This window comes from Uranotaenia lowii, chromosome 3 (assembly GCF_029784155.1).
Source record: "Uranotaenia lowii strain MFRU-FL chromosome 3, ASM2978415v1, whole genome shotgun sequence".
NCBI classification, from domain to species: Eukaryota; Metazoa; Arthropoda; class Insecta; order Diptera; family Culicidae; genus Uranotaenia; species Uranotaenia lowii.
Genome location: NC_073693.1, coordinates 299,809,044 through 299,831,362, shown reverse-complemented (window position 1 = coordinate 299,831,362; position 22,319 = coordinate 299,809,044). Strand labels below are relative to the sequence as shown.

The window sequence follows — 22,319 nt, the reverse complement described above, 5'->3', positions numbered from 1 at the left end:
AAGAAATTTGGTGTTATTAAAAAGTTTCAACATTTATTTCGGCGGTTGATAATAATGGGTCTGTACGAAGGGCATTTTCGCCACATGACTGTGGTAGAACTTGTCTCGAACCTTAAATGAAACTTCGGTTCCGATCTTCTTCGAAACTTCCCGGATGTAGCCCATGGCGATGTTCTGCTGCAAACATGGACTCGGACAACCACTGGTTACTTCCCCGATCTTATGTTGCTCGTTGTCGTAGATCTCTACATGATGCCGGGCAGGAGCAGATCCAGCAACCATCTTGAATCCGACTCTCCTTCTCGTAACACCGTTTTTGATCTGCTTCAGAATCACATCCGATCCCGGGAAGTTATTCTCTGCTCGTCGTTGTTTGGCCACCAACCAAAGTAAAGCAGCTTCCACTGGAGTTGTAGACTCATCAATATCATTTCCATACAAACACAAACCGGCCTCCATTCGCAGCGAATCTCGAGCTCCCAAGCCAGCTAGCTTTAGGTTCCCTACTTTAGGATCCAGCAAAGCGGAAGCAACTTCCGAAACCTTAGCAGAAGGAATGGACACCTCTACGCCATCTTCTCCGGTGTATCCGCATCGAGTGATGCGGCATCCCTCAACTCCGGCAATCGTATCGGTTGTTGTGTTCATGAAGTACAACTGATCAAGGTTTTTAGTGCAAAGTTTTTTCAGAACTGATACAGCGTGGGGTCCCTGGATGGCTAACAACGACTGTTCCTCGCTTGGCAGGAACTCTACCGAGACATCCTTTCCTTGGGCACGGAAGGCGGCCTGAAATATTGAAAAAAAAAATCCATGAATTGGCGATATCCTTCAGAACATATGCAAAAAGCGTGAATGTTAAATAATCCCATCTACACGCATTTTCATGAATCAAGATTTATACCCATAGAAACAATTGCAAAAAAATCCAATGCCTATTTAGCAAATCTCTGTGCCGAAAATGCGCTTTAAAGTGTTTATTACCAAAGATGATATGATTGGAAATGCATTACTGGCATAAAGACTCGAGATTCCAAGCAAAATGATGCATGACCTGAAACTTTGCTTTTTCCCCAGGAACGGGTTCAGCCCAGAAGGGGCTGCCCAGCAACACCCAGTCCTTGGTCTAGAGCCACGGGGACTAATGGGTTTGGGCGCTCAAGGCCTCTTTTGTTCCTGGGTCTCAGGGCGTATGTTAGGCTGGGGGAGCTTTCGGATGGGAGGATTCCTACAACAAAAAGTTACCTTTTTTAAAGCTGGTTTATTCGGCGAATTCTTGGGCGGAAAGCACACGGGTGGCGGGATGGAACCTCCTGGTTGGACCTTCGGGGCAGTCGTCTCTCTTGGTCGGGTCGTCTTGGGTCGCCAAGGGCCGGGCGACGCCTGGAGGGAACGGGAGGAATGCGGTGCGGTACCACGCACCACACTAACGGCTGCCTGTTTCGGTGTCTCTTCTTCGTCTCGCTGGCAGACCAACCACGCGCTTTGGACTAGGCGCGTACCTCGGTCTTCGGCTGGATCGTCTACACGCTCGGACACGGCGTGTGAGGCAACGGGAGGCAATAATGCGGTACCACGCACTACCGGCTGGATGATGCGGTTCGGTCTCTCTATCGACTCGTTTGGGACGGGCAAACCAGACCGACCAACGCAAGCGTAATGCCTGGTCACGCACACAAGGCTGGTCGTCGTTGATCTGGTTCGCGCTGCTGGCTTGGCGCGCTTGTTTGCCGCACACCTCGGGCTTGGATGAGATGCGGACGGAAAATGATCGAGCCACGCGTATGACGGTCACGCACACACGGGAGATGGGATTCGGTCCAAGCTGGTCTCTGGCTGTGGCGATGATCGGTACAAAACTCGAGCGGGCTAACTTGAACGCTGATCTTTGTTCGGACCGTGGGAATTCGTTATTGTCCCAACACTTTGCGGAGCACTGTCTAAATACGTCTGCACTAGCTCGCCGCCGGAAACCAAGCCCGAGGTGTGCGGCAAACAAGCGCGCCAAGCCAGCAGCGCGAACCAGATCAACGACGACCAGCCTTGTGTGCGTGACCAGGCATTACGCTTGCGTTGGTCGGTCTGGTTTGCCCGTCCCAAACGAGTCGATAGAGAGACCGAACCGCATCATCCAGCCGGTAGTGCGTGGTACCGCATTATTGCCTCCCGTTGCCTCACACGCCGTGTCCGAGCGTGTAGACGATCCAGCCGAAGACCGAGGTACGCGCCTAGTCCAAAGCGCGGTGTTGGTCTGCCAGCGAGACGAAGAAGAGACACCGAAACAGGCAGCCGTTAGTGTGGTGCGTGGTACCGCACCGCATTCCTCCCGTTCCCTCCAGGCGTCGCCCGGCCCGTGGCGACCCAAGACGACCCGACCAAGAGAGACGACTGCCCCGAAGGTCCAACCAGGAGGTTCCATCCCGCCACCCGTGTGCTTTCTGCCCAAGAATTCGCCGAATAAACCAGCTTTAAAAAAGGTAACTTTTTGTTGTAGGAATCCTCCCATCCGAAAGCTCCCCCAGCCTAACATACGCCCTGAGACCCAGGAACAAAAGAGGCCTTGAGCGCCCAAACCCATTAGTCCCCGTGGCTCTAGACCAGGGACTGGGTGTTGCTGGGCAGCCCCTTCTGGGCTGAACCCGTTCCTGGGGAAAAAGCAAAGTTTCACCTGGCGCCCAACGTGGGGCTCGAACCCACGACCCTGAGATTAAGAGTCTCATGCTCTACCGACTGAGCTAGCCGGGCCTTTCTGGGTACGTCTGCAGCGAAGCATCGAGATGCGAGGTTTCTTGGTGAGTCAAAGCGCATCACCAAGTCTCTTGGTTCCCGGCAGTGATCGAAGGCAGACGTACTCAGAAAGTGCTCCGCAAAGTTAAGGAGAATATCTAAACCGATCCGAAACAGTTCCATCGTTTAGATTAGCCAGACCTTGTGTGCCAACAAGACGGACGATCAGCCGTGCAGTGCGAGTTAACGAATAGTGTGTGGTGGTAAACCGATACGAGAAGTGTACCAACCTATTCGCGCAACATGAACTAAACCCGTGCGTGCGAATCCAAGCAGCAGTGCGCGTGGTCGACCAGCTAAAGCGAAACCCGTGAACAGCCATTAGCGCGTGGTCGGTTTGCCCGTCCGAGCCGCCGAAGGAGAGAGAGAGAGAAAGACCGCATCATCCAGCCGGTAGTGCGGGGTATCGCATTATCGCCTCCATTTCATCCCGACGATCGATCCAGCCGAAGATCGAGGTACGCGCCTAGTCCAAAGCGCGCGGTCGGTCTGCCAGCCGTAGGAGAGAGACCGAACTGACCAGCCGTGAGTGTGGTGCGTGGTTCCGCACTGCTCCCGTCCCTTTCAGGCGCCGCCCGGCGTGTGGCGACTCCGAAGTTCGTCCGAGTGGGCCGATTGCCCCGCTACCATCCCGACCCCGTGTGCTTTCCATCCGACAGCCAGAATTCGCCGAATAAATCAGCTTTAAACCAAGGTAACTTTTTACTTAGGAATCCACCCATCCGAAAACTCCCCCAGCCTAACATACGCCCTGAGACCCAGGAACAAACGAGGCCTTGAGCGCCCAAACCCGTTAGTCCCCGTGGCTTTAGACCAGGGACTGGGTGTTGCTGGGCAGCCCCTTCTGGGTTGACCCGTTCCTGGGGAAAAAGCAAAGTTTCACCTACGAACAACTCGTGAGCAGATACCTAAATTCGTCATGTCTGATGAAAGAAATTCTGAGTCTGCGCTACTTGAAGTTCCTGCGGCTTAAGGACTTCCCTAACTAGTTTTTCCGACAATAGGGACAGTTTTCTGAGGTAAAACCTTTAAATGCACATCGATAACAGAAAACTCTACTCGGAATTGGACAGGAATCCAAATCGTGGAGATCACCACAATTGAAGCATTCTCCTTCCACTGACGGCTCGTAGTTAGCTAATACTCGTTGAAACTTACTACTGTTACGTGGTCCTAGTTCAGAATCTGAGGAAACGATATGGGTTCTATTCACGTTGGGTTTCGAATTATTTGGAGATTTTAATTCACTATTGACAAAGATTCTTTGACCAGGGGGTTTCGCAAATTTCGGGTTTGGTTTGGAAAACGGGTTTTTATTACTTTTATCAGGGAAGTTTTTCGGATTTTTGGGACGGTCATAACCTTCAAACGGACGAGACAAATTAGGAGATTTTCTACCCTCTGAGATGGCACAATTTTCCTTTTTAGTCGGACCAAACACTCGGGAAAACACTGAAAAGTCTGTTGCATCTAAATCCTTCCCCAAAGTTATAAGATCCTTCATTGAACGAACATTTTTCCCGACCAACGATTTTCGTGAGTCGTAGCGTAAGTTAGATTTCAATATTTCCACCCGTTCAGATTCAGGAATAGGGTGATTCATTGCTAGAAAAAGTTTTTCCATTTGAAGTACAAAGCTCTGGAATGATTCTCCCCTTTGTTGTCGAGTTGAATAAATTTTTGCACGTAAAACCGAATCTAAATCTGGGTGTCGGAACTCATTTTTCAATTCTGCTACCAAGTGAGCCCACCCGGTTAATTGTTGACGATGCACGGTATACCAATTAAGAGCTGCCCCCTCAAACAAATGCACAGCTGAATCGAACAAATCAAGCGAATTCGCTTGCTCAGAAATGGCAAGTTGATGGACATGATTAATGAACTCGTTCAAACCTAAACCTTGATCATTTCCGGAGTACTTTTTGATTTTCCACTGCGAAACCGGAATCACTTTTCTTCGCGTAGTTCTGAGAACTCGGGAAAAGTCGCGGACTCTGCTCGAACGGCGGTTGCGCGGAAGTTACCGGAATCGGGCTGATGTTAAAATTGGGAATTTCTAGGGGTTCGTGAGTACGGACATTAGACATTGCGGGTACTTCTTCCAAAAATGGATTCGAATCACGTTTAGGTAAATACGGTGCTGAACAAGGAGGAATTTCTTCCTCGGGAAAACGGATTGCGCTTGTTCAACTTCGGAATTTCGGTAGAACGCGGACACGGAATTGTCTCAGTTTGGACCGGAAGACTAGGACGGTTATTACACGCGGAATCGCCCCACGTTGGGCGCCAGGTGAAACTTTGCTTTTTCCCCAGGAACGGGTCAACCCAGAAGGGGCTGCCCAGCAACACCCAGTCCCTGGTCTAAAGCCACGGGGACTAACGGGTTTGGGCGCTCAAGGCCTCGTTTGTTCCTGGGTCTCAGGGCGTATGTTAGGCTGGGGGAGTTTTCGGATGGGTGGATTCCTAAGTAAAAAGTTACCTTGGTTTAAAGCTGATTTATTCGGCGAATTCTGGCTGTCGGATGGAATGCACACGAAGTCGGGATGGTAGCGGGGCAATCGGCCCACTCGGACGAACTTCGGAGTCGCCACACGCCGGGCGGCGCCTGAAAGGGACGGGAGCAGTGCGGAACCACGCACCACACTCACGGCTGGTCAGTTCGGTCTCTCTCCTACGGCTGGCAGACCGACCGCGCGCTTTGGACTAGGCGCGTACCTCGATCTTCGGCTGGATCGATCGTCGGGATGAAATGGAGGCGATAATGCGATACCCCGCACTACCGGCTGGATGATGCGGTCTTTCTCTCTCTCTCTCCTTCGGCGGCTCGGACGGGCAAACCGACCACGCGCTAATGGCTGTTCACGGGTTTCGCTTTAGCTGGTCGACCACGCGCACTGCTGCTTGGATTCGCACGCACGGGTTTAGTTCATGTTGCGCGAATAGGTTGGTACACTTCTCGTATCGGTTTACCACCACACACTATTCGTTAACTCGCACTGCACGGCTGATCGTCCGTCTTGTTGGCACACAAGGTCTGGCTAATCTAAACGATGGAACTGTTTCGGATCGGTTTAGATATTCTCCTTAACTTTGCGGAGCACTTTCTGGGTACGTCTGCCTTCGATCACTGCCGGGAACCAAGAGACTTGGTGATGCGCTTTGACTCACCAAGAAACCTCGCATCTCGATGTTCGCTGCTTATCTGCGTTCTTCCAGAACGCGTGGTTGTCGTCGGTGTTGCGTTTCAAGCTTACGCAACGCTTTGGGCCATGTGCGTTTCAAGTTTTGGCCTACTTTGCGCTGATCACCACGTGTTCGAATTCGAATCCGCCGTTGTCTTTCTAATCTAAGCTATTTATAATGTTTTAACCTAATTCCAACCCATCAGTTACTTTATTCAAAAAAAAATCAAATCAATGTTACTCGTTCGGTAACAGACCACTACATTCAAGCGAAACAAGAAAAACATTTGATAGAATTTTTATCGTATTGGATAATTTATCAAAAAAAAATCGTGAGAATCGAACTAAATGCAACATCTCATATAAGCTTGCCAGTCCGATGTTTTACCCAGTGCACCATCTGAGTCGGTTGCAAACGAAAGTTTATTCTCATAACCTTTTTGCCACAACCGATTACCAAAAAAAAAGCACTGCATTGGCCGTCTGCCGTTTGCCCAGGGTTTTCTATCATCCTGGGAATTCAATCATGATAAGATAGGGAAGAGAATAAGATGGGTATTTCTTGAGAATGGGAACTAAGAACTGTTTTCTACTGACGGCTTTTTTACATTAACAAGCATAGCTCATTTTGGTTGGTGGTTTTCTGTCGTTGGTGGGAACAACTTTGGATTTCATGTTCAAATTCTTCAAACTGTTTTGTCAAGTTTCTTTTTACATATCCCAGTAATTTTATATACGTGCCACTTTTAAGAGTACACCATTTCTAAAACCTGACCTGATACGATACACATTATCAAAATTGCTTTCTCCCTTTGAGAAAATAGTTCGAACAACAACTTATACTGTAAAAGACTTTGAGTAATTTAAAACATCAAAATGTGAATCATTTTTAAATCCCATGCAAGACCAAGTCCTCAATAGCTAGCCGCCAACCGTGGCCTAGAAGATAGCATTAAAGTCTTCTAATCCAGAGGTCAAGAGATTGAGTCTCGGTCGCGGCAAACACTACGAAAAAAAATCTGTAAAATCACATCACATGTGATGTTGATGTAAAGAAGCATCATATATGATGGAATTGCCAGTGGTTGTTAGAAATTGCACGCCAGTAACATTTTGCAACATTTAAAATGAAAAATGATGTAAAACTTTGCAACGTGTAAAATTAAAATGCTGTAAATTATAAAATCACAGAATATTGAAATAAAAATTTTCCCATTGGAATTTGGTTTGTTATATTTATTGTTAATATCATTCAATCATGGAATTTTCTTATCTCTTGATGAAAAAAATCCTTCTACACAGAAAAAAATATGGACTATTACGTGTCATTGAAAATGGTAACCTTTAAAATAATACAACCTTTAATTTCAAAATCACGTAATTTTGAATTGATTGGCTGAAAAATAAATGTTAAGTCATTTAATATTACAGTAAATGTCCTGTAACAAAAAGGAGCAGGACATGTACTGGAGTTTTACATGTCAGAGCATTTATTTTTAAGTGAGAGTCTTATTTACAGGCTGGTTTTGAATTTCAGGACTGTAAAATTCGAGCGATTGTGGCTGCATAAAATTTTTGAGTCCATCTTAGCAAAAAATAAACATTACAATTCGTTACCAAAATTAAATTTTTAAAATCGAGTTTGCATCTTTCTATAATTTCGTTTTGAAATTTGCTCAATTCGAGAAAAAATAACCCATTTGCTACTGAATTTAGCGTTTACTGTAAGCGTGGACTCAAACCCGTCTGAAACCGACAAGCAATCGCTTTGTTTACATTTTTCGGGTTGAAAAATGCAAGTGCGGTGCAATATATAAATTTTCACCTGATTGTTTGGTTTTGCGAATGATTTTTTATATTGCTCTGTTGCAGCCTGAGAAAATAGTGTGCTTCATTACAAAAGTGAAAAAAGCGATTGGAATTTGTGAAACCAGCGCTGGAGGGAAGATGACAACCAGCCGGCAAAAGGTTAAGCACATCAAAGGTACAACTTGCAAGATGAAGGCAACAATTATTTTAAAATGGTAAGTTATTACATATTTAATTAAAGGTGTAATTTTATATATTTGAAAATTCTGATCGAACGTCACTGTTTTGCAGGCAGGTAAATCGGAATCCCGTGTCGCTGGTATAAGAAAAAATAATTGTTTTGCGCCAGCAATGGTTAACTGATGACTGCTTTTTCCATCTCCATCAAATCCACCCAGTAACAATGCCGTCGCCCCATCTGAAGTTACGGTACGGATACATATGCTCCCGGTGGAATATTTAGTCGGCGAGCGCCATGTGATAAGGGGAAATTTCTGATCGTAAAAAAAACTATCACGGTTGGCTTACAAGGAAATTCTTGTCCCTGTTGGAAGGTGTGGAAGTATGTAAGTAAAAAGTGTTTTTTTATCAAATGATAATTTTAAAGACAGATTCTATCTAAGCAAACAGGAAAAACTTTAATACTTAAAAAAATTAGCTTCCTAGTTAAAAATTATTCTCTAAAATGCAGAGTCCAAATTGTGACTGCTATATAATGTTAATGTCACGGGCATAATAATTTTTTAACATTCAATTTTAGGAACTATTTAAAAAGTCTTGATGGAAATTAACAGATTAATATGTACAACAATGATAAAAATTGGGAAAAATCTCTCAAATAAATAAAACGATCATACTACAAGCTTTGCTAGGACAGGCTTGAAGGAGGAAGGCACTACTTGAAACGAAGCCTTCAGAATCTTCACATGGTTCAGACGTAAGTTTTAATGGGTTTTATTGGAACCAAGTGTATAATAATTATTTTTGTTTCAGAGTTCTACATTAAAGTGACAATAAACTACGCCGGTTTTTTTTGCCTCGTTTCTTATTGAATTGGACGTAGCGGCGTTAAAATTCCCCGTACTTGAGCACCAGGGAATAGATGGCTCAGATCGTTCATAATAAAAATAACCCTCTACTGGCCAGTTTTGGTTATTCCTGGTGACGAGTAAAGCGGTTTTCCAAAAAACAAGCAATCCAACGCAAGCCATCTGTGTTTAGCAACCGGTATGTATCTATGTTGTCATTATTTAATACTATTTTGCATTACCTTTTTTTTTTTTTCAAATTTTAAATCCGCCTGAAACGATTCTTGTTTTCCATTTGTACTAAACGATGTTTTAGTTCATCATTTTAAATATAATGAGTTTCATTTAAATTATGTTAAATTAACTGATTAATTTTCATACTTAACTTATTTTGAACTCTTATTTTTACTTTTATATTTATTTATTTTTCTTGATAACTGAAAGATAAAAAAAAAACAATAACGAGAACTGTATGGGGCTATTAAAACTAACAAAAGTATACATGGTATTAAAACTATTAACGATTGCATTAGTTTAAATTAAGAATATGATAAAAACAGTTAACAAATGTTATATTAACCATACAATTGATAACATAAACATTCGTATTTTTTCTAAAATATCCTAATGGTAAAAAATTCTAACATTTTTATTTTCGATTTCAGGCAACCGGACAGTAATGTAGCTCCTCCAAAGAGGCCATCGTGAAAGCATAGATTAAACCTTGCTTAGGTCACGTTTGAGGCTTCAAGCAAACAGATTCATATAAGGTAATTTTTTTTTGTTTTTTATAAGATAGACTCCAAAATCTTTCCTCATGATGCGCAATAATTGTTATTTTTTAACTCCAACAGGTTTACAGGAAGATCAAATCAACATCTGCTGTTATTAGTAAATCTAATATGTGGTCAGTGCTGATACCATTCTGGCATGTGCCCGGTCGCTCTACAAGCCTGGAACTGAACGGCTGTGCAGTCACGCTGCATCCGGTTCCGGTTTGCACGGCTGGCACCAGCTCAGATTCATTACCAACAACGTTAATTGACTGATGAATTTAGGAAGTTTTCGGGAAGCTTTCGAAAGTATACTACCACAATTTTCCAAGTTTCTGTGATGATTCTAAGTTTACAAATCTTTTGTTTCAGAAATCCAAGCGATAAAATCCAATAAAGGTTTAGGATGTCTTCACGGAAATCCACCGGATGGAAGCACTTCGGGTCATATTCCAGTCGCTGATCAAAATGGCAGCCATCGGGGAAAGTTGGCCACCGGACTATTTAAGCAGCGCCTGTCGTATTGAAAACGATCGTATTGCTAGCCGTTTTTAGATGGAGGAAAAGGATTTTTTATGATTGTATAATGATATTGCCAAGTATAGCATTAAAAATAGTCTCGTTTTAATATTTATCGTGTCTCATTTCCTTTCATTCATTAATATTATAATATCTTTGAAAATGAGGTAGAAACTACAACCCTGTACCGCGTACACAGCTTCAAATTACAGGCCTGTAATTTTACAACTGCCTGTAAAAAACTATGCGCACGTAAAAATAAATGTCGTGCAATTTTTTTACGACCTGTAAAATTGCGGTAAATGTCCTGCTCCTTTTTGTTACAGGATATTTGCTGTAATTCTACAGTAAATAATTTTTGCTGTGTATATTAAATATGTCATGTCGTGTAATTTTTATAAATTTCTAATTCAGTAATGTTAAGAATTCTGTGGGATCGTAAAAACTTGATGAATTACATCACACATGATGTAGCGAAAAAAAAGCATCACATATCATAGAATTTTTAGTGCGAGTTGAATATTACACGTCTGTTAACTAAAACAAACGTAAATATGAAAGACATGTAAAATATTAAAGGCATGAAATAATTAACTCGCACTGAAAATTCCGTCATATGTGATGCTTCTTTTTCTTTACATCATATGTGATGTAAATTTAGTAATATTTGTGCCATTGGAATTCAGTTCTTCTAAGAATTCAACTTTTTTTATTTTGTAAATTTACATTATAAAATCGCGTTCCACGTCCTGTTGTTGCATTTGATTTAAATCAATATTAAATGTACCTTAAAATAGATATGATACGAGCGTATGGCAACATCTTTTTGACAAAAACCCACAACTCATCATAAACATAATAAGAGTGCAGCGCTTCAACTCGGAAAATCCCAGACTGCAAAATTTTGGAGCAATTTCGGCTGTTCGTTGACAGAACTTCTCGAAGCGAAGCAGTTTTCCGAACTGGGAATTGTCAGTTTTTTCGTTTCGGAAAGTTGGCAGCAGCGAAGTGAAAAAACGTCCAGCCGCGACAGTCCGAGCGTTGACGTGCCGAAAAAGTTCCGGTTTCGAAAAAGCTGGTGAGAGCGCGAGTGAAAAAAAAAAGTAGCCTTGATATTGGCTGAGTTGCTGATAAGCAGTTTCCCGGGGAAGAAAAGCACCGTACTTGCTGTGCAACCTCTTGGAAGAGGTAAGCTATTCGGGTTCGAGTAAGAGTCCATCTAAAAAGAACTCAATCCACAGAATCTCCGATTGCCACATCCGGTCAGCAAAGGCAGGACTTTGGAAGCGGAATCCGGTTTTACGAGATCTTAGCAACCCGGAGAACGTAAGAAAATCGTGACAATAGAAATTGGAAGAAAATTAATTTCTCTTTCAACTCCACACTAGCTACGGAACCATACCGTTCTTTCCGGAGAATTACAGCATCTGCTGAGGGAAAAACCAAAAGGGTCAATTCGTAAGTACCCTCTCAGCAAGCAAGTTAAATGAAAATTTAAAAAAATGCTCTCACTACCAGGACCCTTTTTTTAAAATACCCCTTCATCACCACTCACGTGTGCACAAATTGCAACGCCCCAGCAGCCGGAAGCATGGTCGCCGACGTGTGTCGTATGGGGCGAATCCAGTGGCCGTACGGCTACCAGAAAGAGAACGTGGAACCCTTTTGCGATCTTGGTCGTCACCAGCTGTGGCCGGATGATGGATTATCGAAAACAAAACGTTCTGCGACTGTCACGCTTCGTCAACAAAATCAGGATCCGCCAGCAGACGCGACAGGTTCAGGTGGCACCATTGAAAGCTCCCGCCACGCTCAAGAATGGACACTAGCGAGGATGGCAGACACGGCAGGATCGTGTTTTCCCGTAAGCAGCTTAAGACGCGCTCAAGCGGTGGTCTATCGACAACTGGAAACACGACAGCGTCGGGTGAAACCACCAGCAGCAGCAACTGCGCTCGAATCCAAGGATTGGCAAAATCATCTGGTGCCGTGGTGCGGTGGAAATACAACAATCCGTTCCGCCGGGGCGGAGTATCTTTTACGGCAACACAGCTTCGAGAAATCGGATCCCGAAACGACATCCGGCACAGCATTGTCGTGCTTCGCCATCGAACACCAGGCGCACCCCAAGTGCGTTGGAAGCGCTGCACCGGCCTCCGAGCAACGACAACTACAGCAGCAGCAGGGCCAGTCGGAAGTCGAGCCGTAAGTGATATTTTGATACCATACTACACTCCAAAAAAGTAACTTCTTCTTGAAAAATCGATCGTTTTATGTTGCTGTAGCAGGAACACATTCATCTATCCGTCCTCAAGATACGGGAGTCCCACAAGGATCAGTGTTATCACCGACCCTATTTATCCTTGTGATGAATGGGATATTTGAATATATCCCCAGAAATATTTCTGTGCTCATCTACGCAGATGACATTCTATTGGTTGTTGGAAGTAAATTCATAGCCGTATGTCGCAAAAAATTGCAGTTTGGAATTGATTGCATCCTGAAATGGGCGGATAAAAACGGTTTCACAATCAACGCACGAAAAAGCACATTACTGCATATGTGTTCAGGAACGAGAGGAAAAAGGCACCGCTTTTACCAACAGAAACAACTGACAGCAAATGGGACTGAAATTAAGCGTACAAGATCTGCAAAAATCCTGGGCGTTGAAATCAATCAAGCAGCAAACGCAAACACCCACATTCGAACCCTGAAAAAAGAATGCGCTCGTAGAACCCGATTCCTGCAAGTTTTAACCAGCTTAGGAAGTCGTGAAACACTTTTAAAAGTTGGTTTTGCCACAATCATTTCGAGACTTTTCTATGGCTGGGAAATATTTGAGCCTCACGAAATATTTGAATTAGAAACGGTTTACAATAACTTCCTCAGAACGGTGTCTGGAGCTTTCTGTACATCCCCTGTAGAATCGCTTTATACAGAAACTGGAGTACTCCCATTCAAATCTCTGGTTACTCTAAACTGGGCACAGAAGGCTACTTGGATAGCCGAAAGGAAATACGAAAGCGAGAACTTCCTTCTGAACAGGGCAAATAGTTTATTTGAAGAAATAACTAACCAACGACTACCGCATATACTAAAATTAGCATCAGAAACCACCATAAATTGGGATGAAAAACCACCCAAAATAGATTGGTCCTTCAAACGCCAATTCAAAGCAGGAGGAAATTGTGATCGAGCAGTTGCTATTTTTCGCTCAATGAAGAGTAATAAATATCTTCACATGGGAGAGTGCTACTCAGATGGATCTTTAGCTAATGGCAAAATAGGTTTCGGAGTTTTCAACCCATCAGCAGAAGATGTCTCTATGCAATTACCAGAAACTTTCTCTATTTTCTCGGCGGAAGCAATAGCGATATACTATGCCATGAAAGATGCCACAACACAAACTGTGCTATACACGGATTCAGCCAGCGTTTTGAGTGCATTAGAATCCGGGACGAAACACCCGATAATCCAGAAAATCCAAAAAAGCTGCAATCTGGATAAAATTACCTTCGTGTGGATCCCAAGTCACATGGGTATAAGCGGCAATGAGAAAGCAGATAACCTCGCGAATATAGGCAGAGAAAGTGTCATGCTCTCAATGGGAACACCCAAAGATGATGCATTAAAATGGATAAAATCGAAAATCTCGGAGCAACACAGCCGAATATGGAGGAGAAACAGAACAAACAAACTTAGAGAAATAAAGTCAACAACCGGAAAATGGATAGATGTAACAAACAAAAAAGATCAACGCATCCTTACGAGACTACGAATAGGACATACCAGAATGACGCACGATTATCTACTGAAACATGAAGAACCGCCGATGTGTGATACCTGCAACGTGGTTGTTAATGTGAAACACATCATTTTGGACTGCTTGAAATACAACATCCAGAGAACGGAATTGATCAACGGTACAACGCTAGAAACAGTGTTAAGAAATGATAAAGAAAGTGAAGAAAAAGTGTTAAAATTCATTAAAAAGTGTGGAATAAGTGAAATTTGACATGTATGATATTTTGAATTAATTTTTCGGAGGGTGAAAGCAGCTGGTTAATCCCTCAATAAATAAAGCGTACAAAAAAAAAAAAAAAAAAAAAAAAAAAAAAAAAAAAAAAAAAAAAAAAAAAAAAAAAAAAAAAAAAAAAAAAAAAAAAAAAAGTAACTGGAGAAATCGGGAGTCTGGGTGGGGAAAGTAAAATGTTGCCAATATAGAAAATTAACATTATTTTATCGATATTTTATTTTGTGGCGATGACCATGAGAAACCTCCGTAACACTGTAATGATGAAGGTTTTCAATTTCAATATTTTTAGAGAATTCATATTTTTTGTTATGTTTTTTTTTAGTTGTTTTCTATCATCTGGTTGTTTTTGCATTTGTAAGATGCTATCCATCATATCGTTAAAAGATGTACGCTTAAGTGCTAAGCAAAATTATATCTGAAATTAGATTAGAATGAAATCATTTACTTTCTTTCGCAAATTGTGCAATCTCTTCATAAAAAACAAACTGGATTTGTTGGAACTTTTCCATGGTTTTTTTTAATAATTTTATCTTTCAAATAGTATTCCATATTTAAATAAAATAGGTATAATAAAAAAAATTAAAATCAGTTTTTTTCTTTAACGTTTATTTTTTATATCATCAGTTTACAAAATTTTAAAAAAAACGTAAACTTCCTTAACTGACCCTAATTTTCAAAAAAAAATCGGGCGCTGAATCCGAAAATGAAATTTAAAAAAATCTCAGTAAATAAGAAATTTTGGATAAATAAAAAAAGCACTTGTACTTATATTCAAATATGTCAAACTCCATAGCAAAAATTTGAAGCCTCAGTTTAGCATAGTGAAGGTAAATAAATTTTCCATGGATCATCTGAAGTACATTTTTGCCTATGGTCAACACTATTGTTGGTATTGGTGAAATTGTGAAAGAAAAAATATTTTTTAAAGACGCATAATTTTAGACAAAATTAAGTTTTATCTACAGTTTAAGACTCGATGCTAACATTTTATAAATCTGATTTTCAATTAATAATAAATTCCCATTCAAAATAAATATTTCAAAGGATTATTTATCAAAATCGGTTGAATATTGAAGAAGTTATGGTTATTTTACTTAAACATGAATATTTGCGTTTTTGAATAATTTAACGAACCGCAGTGTACTAATCTTAATATAGGAAGAACTAAACAAAATAATTCTCACTCGCTCCAAGGTTAAATTGATCATCATTTTATCGGAAGGTCAAATGAAAAATTTCAACTAGATCTGACCTAGGGAGGAGGGGGTTTCTTGAGTCTCAAGCATGAATGGAATTTCAAGGTACTAACTTTGCACTAGGGAAGCAAAAAAAACTGGTTTTTCATTCATAACTTTTTTCGTCATTGACTGATTGCGTTTTAAGAATATTTCTGAAAGCCTTAGCCAAGACAAATAATTCACCTGAAGAATGCAACACGATCGACTTAAAACAAAAAAGTCCTCCTTCAAAATTTTTTAAAAAATTAATCATTTTCATCTTAATATTTTGTTTTAAATTCCAAATTAATTAACCGAACCGAACCGAAATTTTTGTGTTCCATCAATTTACTTTATTTTGAATCATGTTTTATAATCGATCATGATTTTGAATTAATCTTTTGAAAGCTAAAAAAAATCGAAGTTGCAACATAATAGTTTAATTTTACTGTATTAACTGAATTTATTTTAGTGCTTTTAAAATTCACATTAAAATTTGGAATTCATTGTTTTTATTTCTATTTTATCAGTTTCTTATTGATTATTTCTCAATCGGTATTTTGTCAGCATAATTGAACATGTAGTATCATGAATATATAAAGTTATAATTTTGAATTTCAGAAGTGAACTCTTTTTAAGTCTTTTTATTTTGTTAACTGGAATAATTTTTAAATAGATAACAGTTCTAACTTTGGCTTAAATCACTGAAACTCTTGATAATAAAATTGAATAAGTTCTCTTTTAATCGATTAAAATTCAATAAGGCCGGAAATAATTTCAAATCCTTCTTTTGTCACTCGGAGTTGGAACATCGCGAGGGGGGATAATAAAAAATAATGTGAAAAACAAATAAATTGAAATAAATTTCCCGAAAGATTATATGCAATTAAATTGCATACTATATCATTGCACAAAACCTATAAATCAAGTAATTTTTTATTGGGAAATTCAATAAAATCAAGAACACAAAAGGTGATAAAGCTCCAATCTTTCAGAATCTGGTTTTTGCTTTTGTAATCTTTCGAATATTTGATTTTTGTTTAATTTCCATATAATTCATTGAATTTTATTTACACCCCCCTTCGGATTTTTTTGTGAATTTCGAAGGGGGGGGGACAAAAAAAATATGTTCCGGCCTTAAATTTTCCAAAATTCGAAATGGATTTTATTTCCTTATCAAGCATTCACATTTGAAACTTTGTTTGATTTTTTTCAAACTCAAGATATAACAATGGATTTTTTTAAATAAACCTTTAAATAAAATTTAAATAAGGATGAATAATAAAAAACAATCGTTTTTATTTTACTCACAATTTTGAATTTTGTTTTATTTTTTCTTTATCTAACCTTTAAGGCGTTGTAATGAATTCACGTTTCTTATGAATCTCAATTCAGAGATTAACTCAGATACGTATGTTGCACACAAAAATAGATCAATTTCTGGCTTATGTTTTTGTTTATACTTTTTCCAGTGTTGCCACATATTAGTTTTATTGATTTTCATAACTTTATTTTTTTATTTTATACATTCTTTGTCCCACCTCTAAATTCCTTCTCACCTTTAATCTTCTTACTTCCATAATTTGAAAAAATAAAAAAGTTTTTTTTATCTACATTTTACTCTTTTAAGCGACAAACGACAAATTTTTAATCCTAAAATCTGCGATTTATCAGCCATCTATCTTACTACTCGAATCGGAATGATTGGGTTGAGCCAATCGGTTCTCAAGTAGGGGAGATGAGGGCATAACGAGCACCCAGGGCATAATTACCCCATTACCCTCTTTTCTACGAAAGTACGTATTTTCTTAAATAAATTTTCATGAGGATTTGTTTCGTGCTTCCTATAGTATTAATTTTTCACAAAAAAGGAATCTCCTCATTATCTTTACAGAGATATTAAAAAAAACTAGCTTGTTTCTCAAGTAACCTTGATCTATAATGTACGCACTGCAACATGATGTACACATTGTTTCTCAATTTTTACCATCATAAAATTTTTGATTTTTCACTTTTATCAATTTTAAAACACGTTTTTACTTAAATTTGTTGACTAGGGGCATATAGAGCACCATATTATCGAGGCATAATGAGCAATTTCTGTCGTAGAATCTAGCTGCGAATTAAAATTGATTTATAGCGCCACATCTTGACTAGTTTTCATCCGTCGATTAAGCCTATTGGTAAGGTCTCGGAGAGGTAATCAAAAGACTAGCGTTAGATTTCTGTTCGAGGTGATTTTTTTCCATTTACAATTCATGATCGATATTTTTATTGTTACATTATACGGCTAGTAGCATCATCCTCCGAACAAAGCACATAATGTATGAGCGTGCGTGAATTGTTTGTATTCTACAAACAGACCTAGATTATTTTGTTATTGCTTTGTTTGATGAATCTACGACTCACCTGACTTCATCGAATTGAATTCGCTGCTAGATTCCCCGGCAGAAAACGCACATCTTGCCCTGATTAATGGGCTCATACTGCCTCAGGGGGGGGGGGGGGGGGGGGGGTTCTCATTATGCCTCCACAGTTGCTGGTTTTCAGCTTTTGGCAAAAATTTTTAAAATGCATTTTTTAACGTTTTCATCTAGTTTTTCACGTTTCAGCCCGTTAGAGAATAGGCTTTTCAAGTGTCTGAACACGAAACAATAATGTAACCTCCATATGATAGCTATTATCTATGGTTAAATAACCGTTTTCCTTAAGGTGGCCATTATGCCCCATCTCCCCTATGGTAATAAATAATTGGGCAAACCCGGATAAAACCGGGCAATCTGGCAATAGAGTGAGCATTCTCGATTGCCCGGTTTGATTTATTTAATTTCAATTGATATAACATTTTTCTCTTCAAATTTATCTCACTTTTACATAAAAAACGGTAATGATAAAATTTAAAGCAAAATACCTTGAAATTGTGCTAAACATTCGAATTCATTTGAAATGGGAGATATTTACTTAACAATATTGATCACACGCGTTCAATGACAAGGCGACACCATCAACATCAGCTTTCTAGCGGACAAAACGGAAGAACTTATTTAAGAAATTCGTCTAACTCGTGTATATCATGTATTCCCGGCTCAACTTGGTCAGGGATATCAGATATAGTAAATAGAATTGTTGTTGTCTTTCTTTGCATTATAAAATTTCAAGTGAATCAACCAGCAAACAAAAAATATCTCAAGAAAATATCTATATGCAATGCTTTGCAAATATTTCTAAACAAAATATGGTGGAGATCAATTATTCCTTATTAATTCCTAACTTTTTATTTTCAAATAAAGATTGAAATTGTGATAAAGAGTGAGGACTTGTGGATGACCCGTCGAAGGATCGCAACGAATATTTTAATGAAAGGAACCAAATATTGTTTCGAAAACAATTATGTAAAAAAAACTAGCCTTCAAATTTTCACAAACCATAAACAATGATCAGTTGCCGTTTATTCAAATTAAATTATTTTAAATTTTATCGGCTTATGATAAGAAAAACTGGTTTATTTATTTTATAAAAGTTACCTAGTTTTTCTACATTTGGATTGTTGGTCCAAATTTAAACCAATTGTACTGAATTGAATAAGAAACTTTTTTAATTCTCAATAAATAGCCAGAATACGTTAAAAAACTAAAGATTTTCCAATCATTAGTTTATGAATGCAATTTCATTGTGAATAATTACTCTTCAATCTCTTCAACTGAATTGTTCTGTTTTCAGTACAAATGCGATAAATCGACAATTGTATAGAATCATTTAAAGGGCAAGGTGCTGCCATTCACTGAGCATTATACACGATTCAATGTGACAGAACCACTAGAATAGTTAACACTTGTTGTGCCGAACAAGGCAACGGATCGTTGTCATTAACTTGAAATGAAGACAGAGATAAAAAAAATTGTTTGTGGATATCGATTTGAATGTCAATAATTTACACAACTTTTTGAACATAAAAAAACGTATGAACTTTATCTATTGATAACATAACATAGCATAATAAAATGTCAAAAAATAATAGCAACAACTTATACATTTAAATGCTTTTTTGTAGACCCGGCTTAAAATTATTCAAATAAGCTTATTTTACATTTTAAAAGAGGTGATCTCTATCTTCAATTTAAATTTAAAAAAAATTCGAGGTAAAATCTGAAAGGTTTATTATTTTCAAAAAATCAGTAATTTCTCAGATTTTTGTGTGAAACATCTGATTCGGGATTTAAATGAACCAGTTCTTTTTCAATCAATTGTTTTTCTATTGTTAAAAGGCATTTGATGCATGTAATTTGTATACACACAACTCCTTTTGAGAAAAGGTTGAAAATCTATCAATTTTTAATTCTTTTTATTTTTTATACTTCACCAACATTTTGGCATTCATTTATAAATCAATTATAAATTTACTATCTTTATATTTTCCCCGATCTTATGTGCTTAGATGAAGCATTATCTAATTGAACTGTTTTGAAAGTTACTTAAAAATAGATCTAGATTCCCATAAAAGTAGCCAATACTTACAACGGCCGCTGACATGTTAGCCATATCCACATCCTTTCGGGAAGCATTCGAGACCACGTACAAAGTATCTGCTGAAACCCGATTCACAATCAAATCATCCAGGATTCCTCCTTGGCTATTGGTAAACACCGTCAACGATCCGGTTCCATCCTTCAGGCCCTTGATGTCAGCAGTACAAATCGATTCGAAACAACTGATTACATCCCTGCCTGTTGGTTTCAGTGGCCGCGTTTCGAAAAAATCAAAAACAAAAACAAGAATGCGAGATAGAAAATTGGAAAAAAAAGTGAAACACTATCACCGGCAACAAGCAAGCAGAAGAACGGTGGCTTATCAACAAACCTCGCAAATACGTCTGCAACATGTGCGACACGTCGAAGATCGATCCGTACTCTCGGGTGTAGAGATGAGACTTGATGATGCTCAGGTCGCTGTACTGAACTGGCAACCAGTAACCGGCAAAATCGACCAACTTTCCACCGTGCGATTTGTGGAACTCGTATAGGGCTGTCTTGCTAGGTTCCTGATTTGAACCTGCTGCCACCAATCGAATAAATCCCGTCGAAATCGATCGTTGAAGACTGGTGGACGGATTCCCCCGAAAAGATACTCTTGATAAAATCCGGAACATGATATCGATTACTGACCGAACTACTTTGAGATAACAAAAACAAATAAACAAGACAAGACGACTGAAGATGTGATCACTCTCACTTTCGATTAACAACTGGCAGATCACCCGAAGGGAAATGGTCGAATTCACTCAACCAAGTGAGATTAAATCGGAGTACACTTATCTCTCGAAATTTGTTTTTCAAGTCCGACAGTTGGGTGAGGTAGTAATTTCAGATTAACATAGGTTGATCGACGAGGTCATCTTTTAGTGCTGATCACCCTCGACACTCATCCCAGAAAAGGCCTCGAGTAGTGATTTACGGGATCTATTCTCAAAAGAACGAATAATTTTGGTAACTTTTTTACTTTTCTGTGTTGCATAATCCTAAAAAAAATCAATAATATCACAGGATATCAGAAAAAATGATAAAATTTGAAAATATGTTACACAATACGGAAAAAAACTATACGGATGAAAAAAATGATAAAAATGACAAAAATGACAAAAAATTACCAAAATGACAAAAATGACAAAAAATTACCAAAATGACAAAAATGACAAAAATGACAAAAATGACAAAAATGACAAAAATGACAAAAATGACAAAAATGACAAAAATGACAAAAATGACAAAAATGACAAAAATGACAAAAATGACAAAAATGACAAAAATGACAAAAATGACAAAAATGACAAAAATGACAAAAATGACAAAAATGCCAAAAATGACAAAAATGACTTTAAATGACAAAAATGACAAAAATGACAAAAATGACAAAGATGACAAAATTGACAAAAATGACAAAAATGACAAAAATGACAAAAAATTACAAAAATTACAAAAATTACAAAAATGACAAAAATGACAAAAATGACAAAAATGACAAAAATGACAAAATGACAATAATGACCAAAATAACAAAATTGACAAAAATGACAAAAACTGCAAAGATTATAAACATAACAAAAATTTCAAAATTAAGAAAAAAAAAATAGAAAAATTACAAAGATGTTAGATGATAAAAGACATAAAAGTGGCAGAAATTATAAAATTAACTATAATTAAGAAAATTACAAAAATTCCACTGTTGAAAAAAAGGAAAAAAAAATAAATGACATAAATTTCGATAAAATAGTTAGCATCAGGAAAATAACAATAATGTTAAAAAACAAAAATTGTGAAAATTAAAAATCAAAATAACTTAAGCTTTTTTAAGGTAATAAAAAACGTATGCAAGATTTAAAAAATTTAATTTAATTAATGATGCATTTGCTTAACCTAGGCTTACTAGAGACTTTCAGAAAAAAGGGGCACTTTTCACGACAAACTCTTAAAAAAGCTTCATTATATTGCCTAACTTATATGTTTATCATCAGCCAAAATTATTCATAGAAAGTACACTAGGGATTCTTTAACATTGATGTTGCTAAGTATATCTTCCATGACTTCTATTAATACGATGTTTTGCCTTGAACACGGTTATTTTCCACAGTTGTCGCTGCACTAACAATTACCTATATTTCAAATTTGTGTTAAAAATTTGAAAACTCAAGAAAACTTCCATCCTTGTTACATTGGGCAATTAAGTTGAAAAGGGTGATGTATAAAAGGCAATTTTGCTAAGATTCTTTCGGAAAACTAAGATTTGGATAGATAAGATAGATAGATAATCATTTGGAAGCATCTTAAACAATATTTTCTTCATACCAAAGCTATTAACTTTGCATTGGTTGAACGTCCTCCAGTAACGGTTGAATCAGAATTTTATTGTAACTTAAGGGCTATGCAGTATTTATCTTATGTATATTCTTAACAATTGATGCTTATTTTATGAAA

At 38.6% G+C, this 22,319-nt stretch overlaps 2 protein-coding genes and 1 non-coding gene across 5 annotated transcripts in view; 1 reads left to right on the top strand and 2 right to left on the bottom strand.

The window, feature by feature from the left end:
• The window catches only part of LOC129755350 (tetratricopeptide repeat protein 39C-like), a 197,471-nt gene that overhangs the window by 42,042 nt on the left and 133,110 nt on the right, over positions 1-22,319 (top strand). The gene's annotated exons all lie outside the window — the stretch shown is intronic.
• Positions 18-20,592, bottom strand: LOC129755356 (aminomethyltransferase, mitochondrial-like). Its single transcript, XM_055751802.1, has 3 exons — positions 20,209-20,592; positions 19,867-20,075; positions 18-789 (listed from the first exon to the last, which is right to left on the bottom strand). Exons 1-3 carry the CDS (start codon positions 20,495-20,497, stop codon positions 34-36), a joined length of 1,254 nt encoding a protein of 417 aa, XP_055607777.1. The 5' UTR covers positions 20,498-20,592; the 3' UTR covers positions 18-33.
• Trnak-cuu (transfer RNA lysine (anticodon CUU)) lies at positions 2,673-2,745 on the bottom strand. Its single transcript has one exon. It is a non-coding gene; the product is annotated as a tRNA-Lys (tRNA).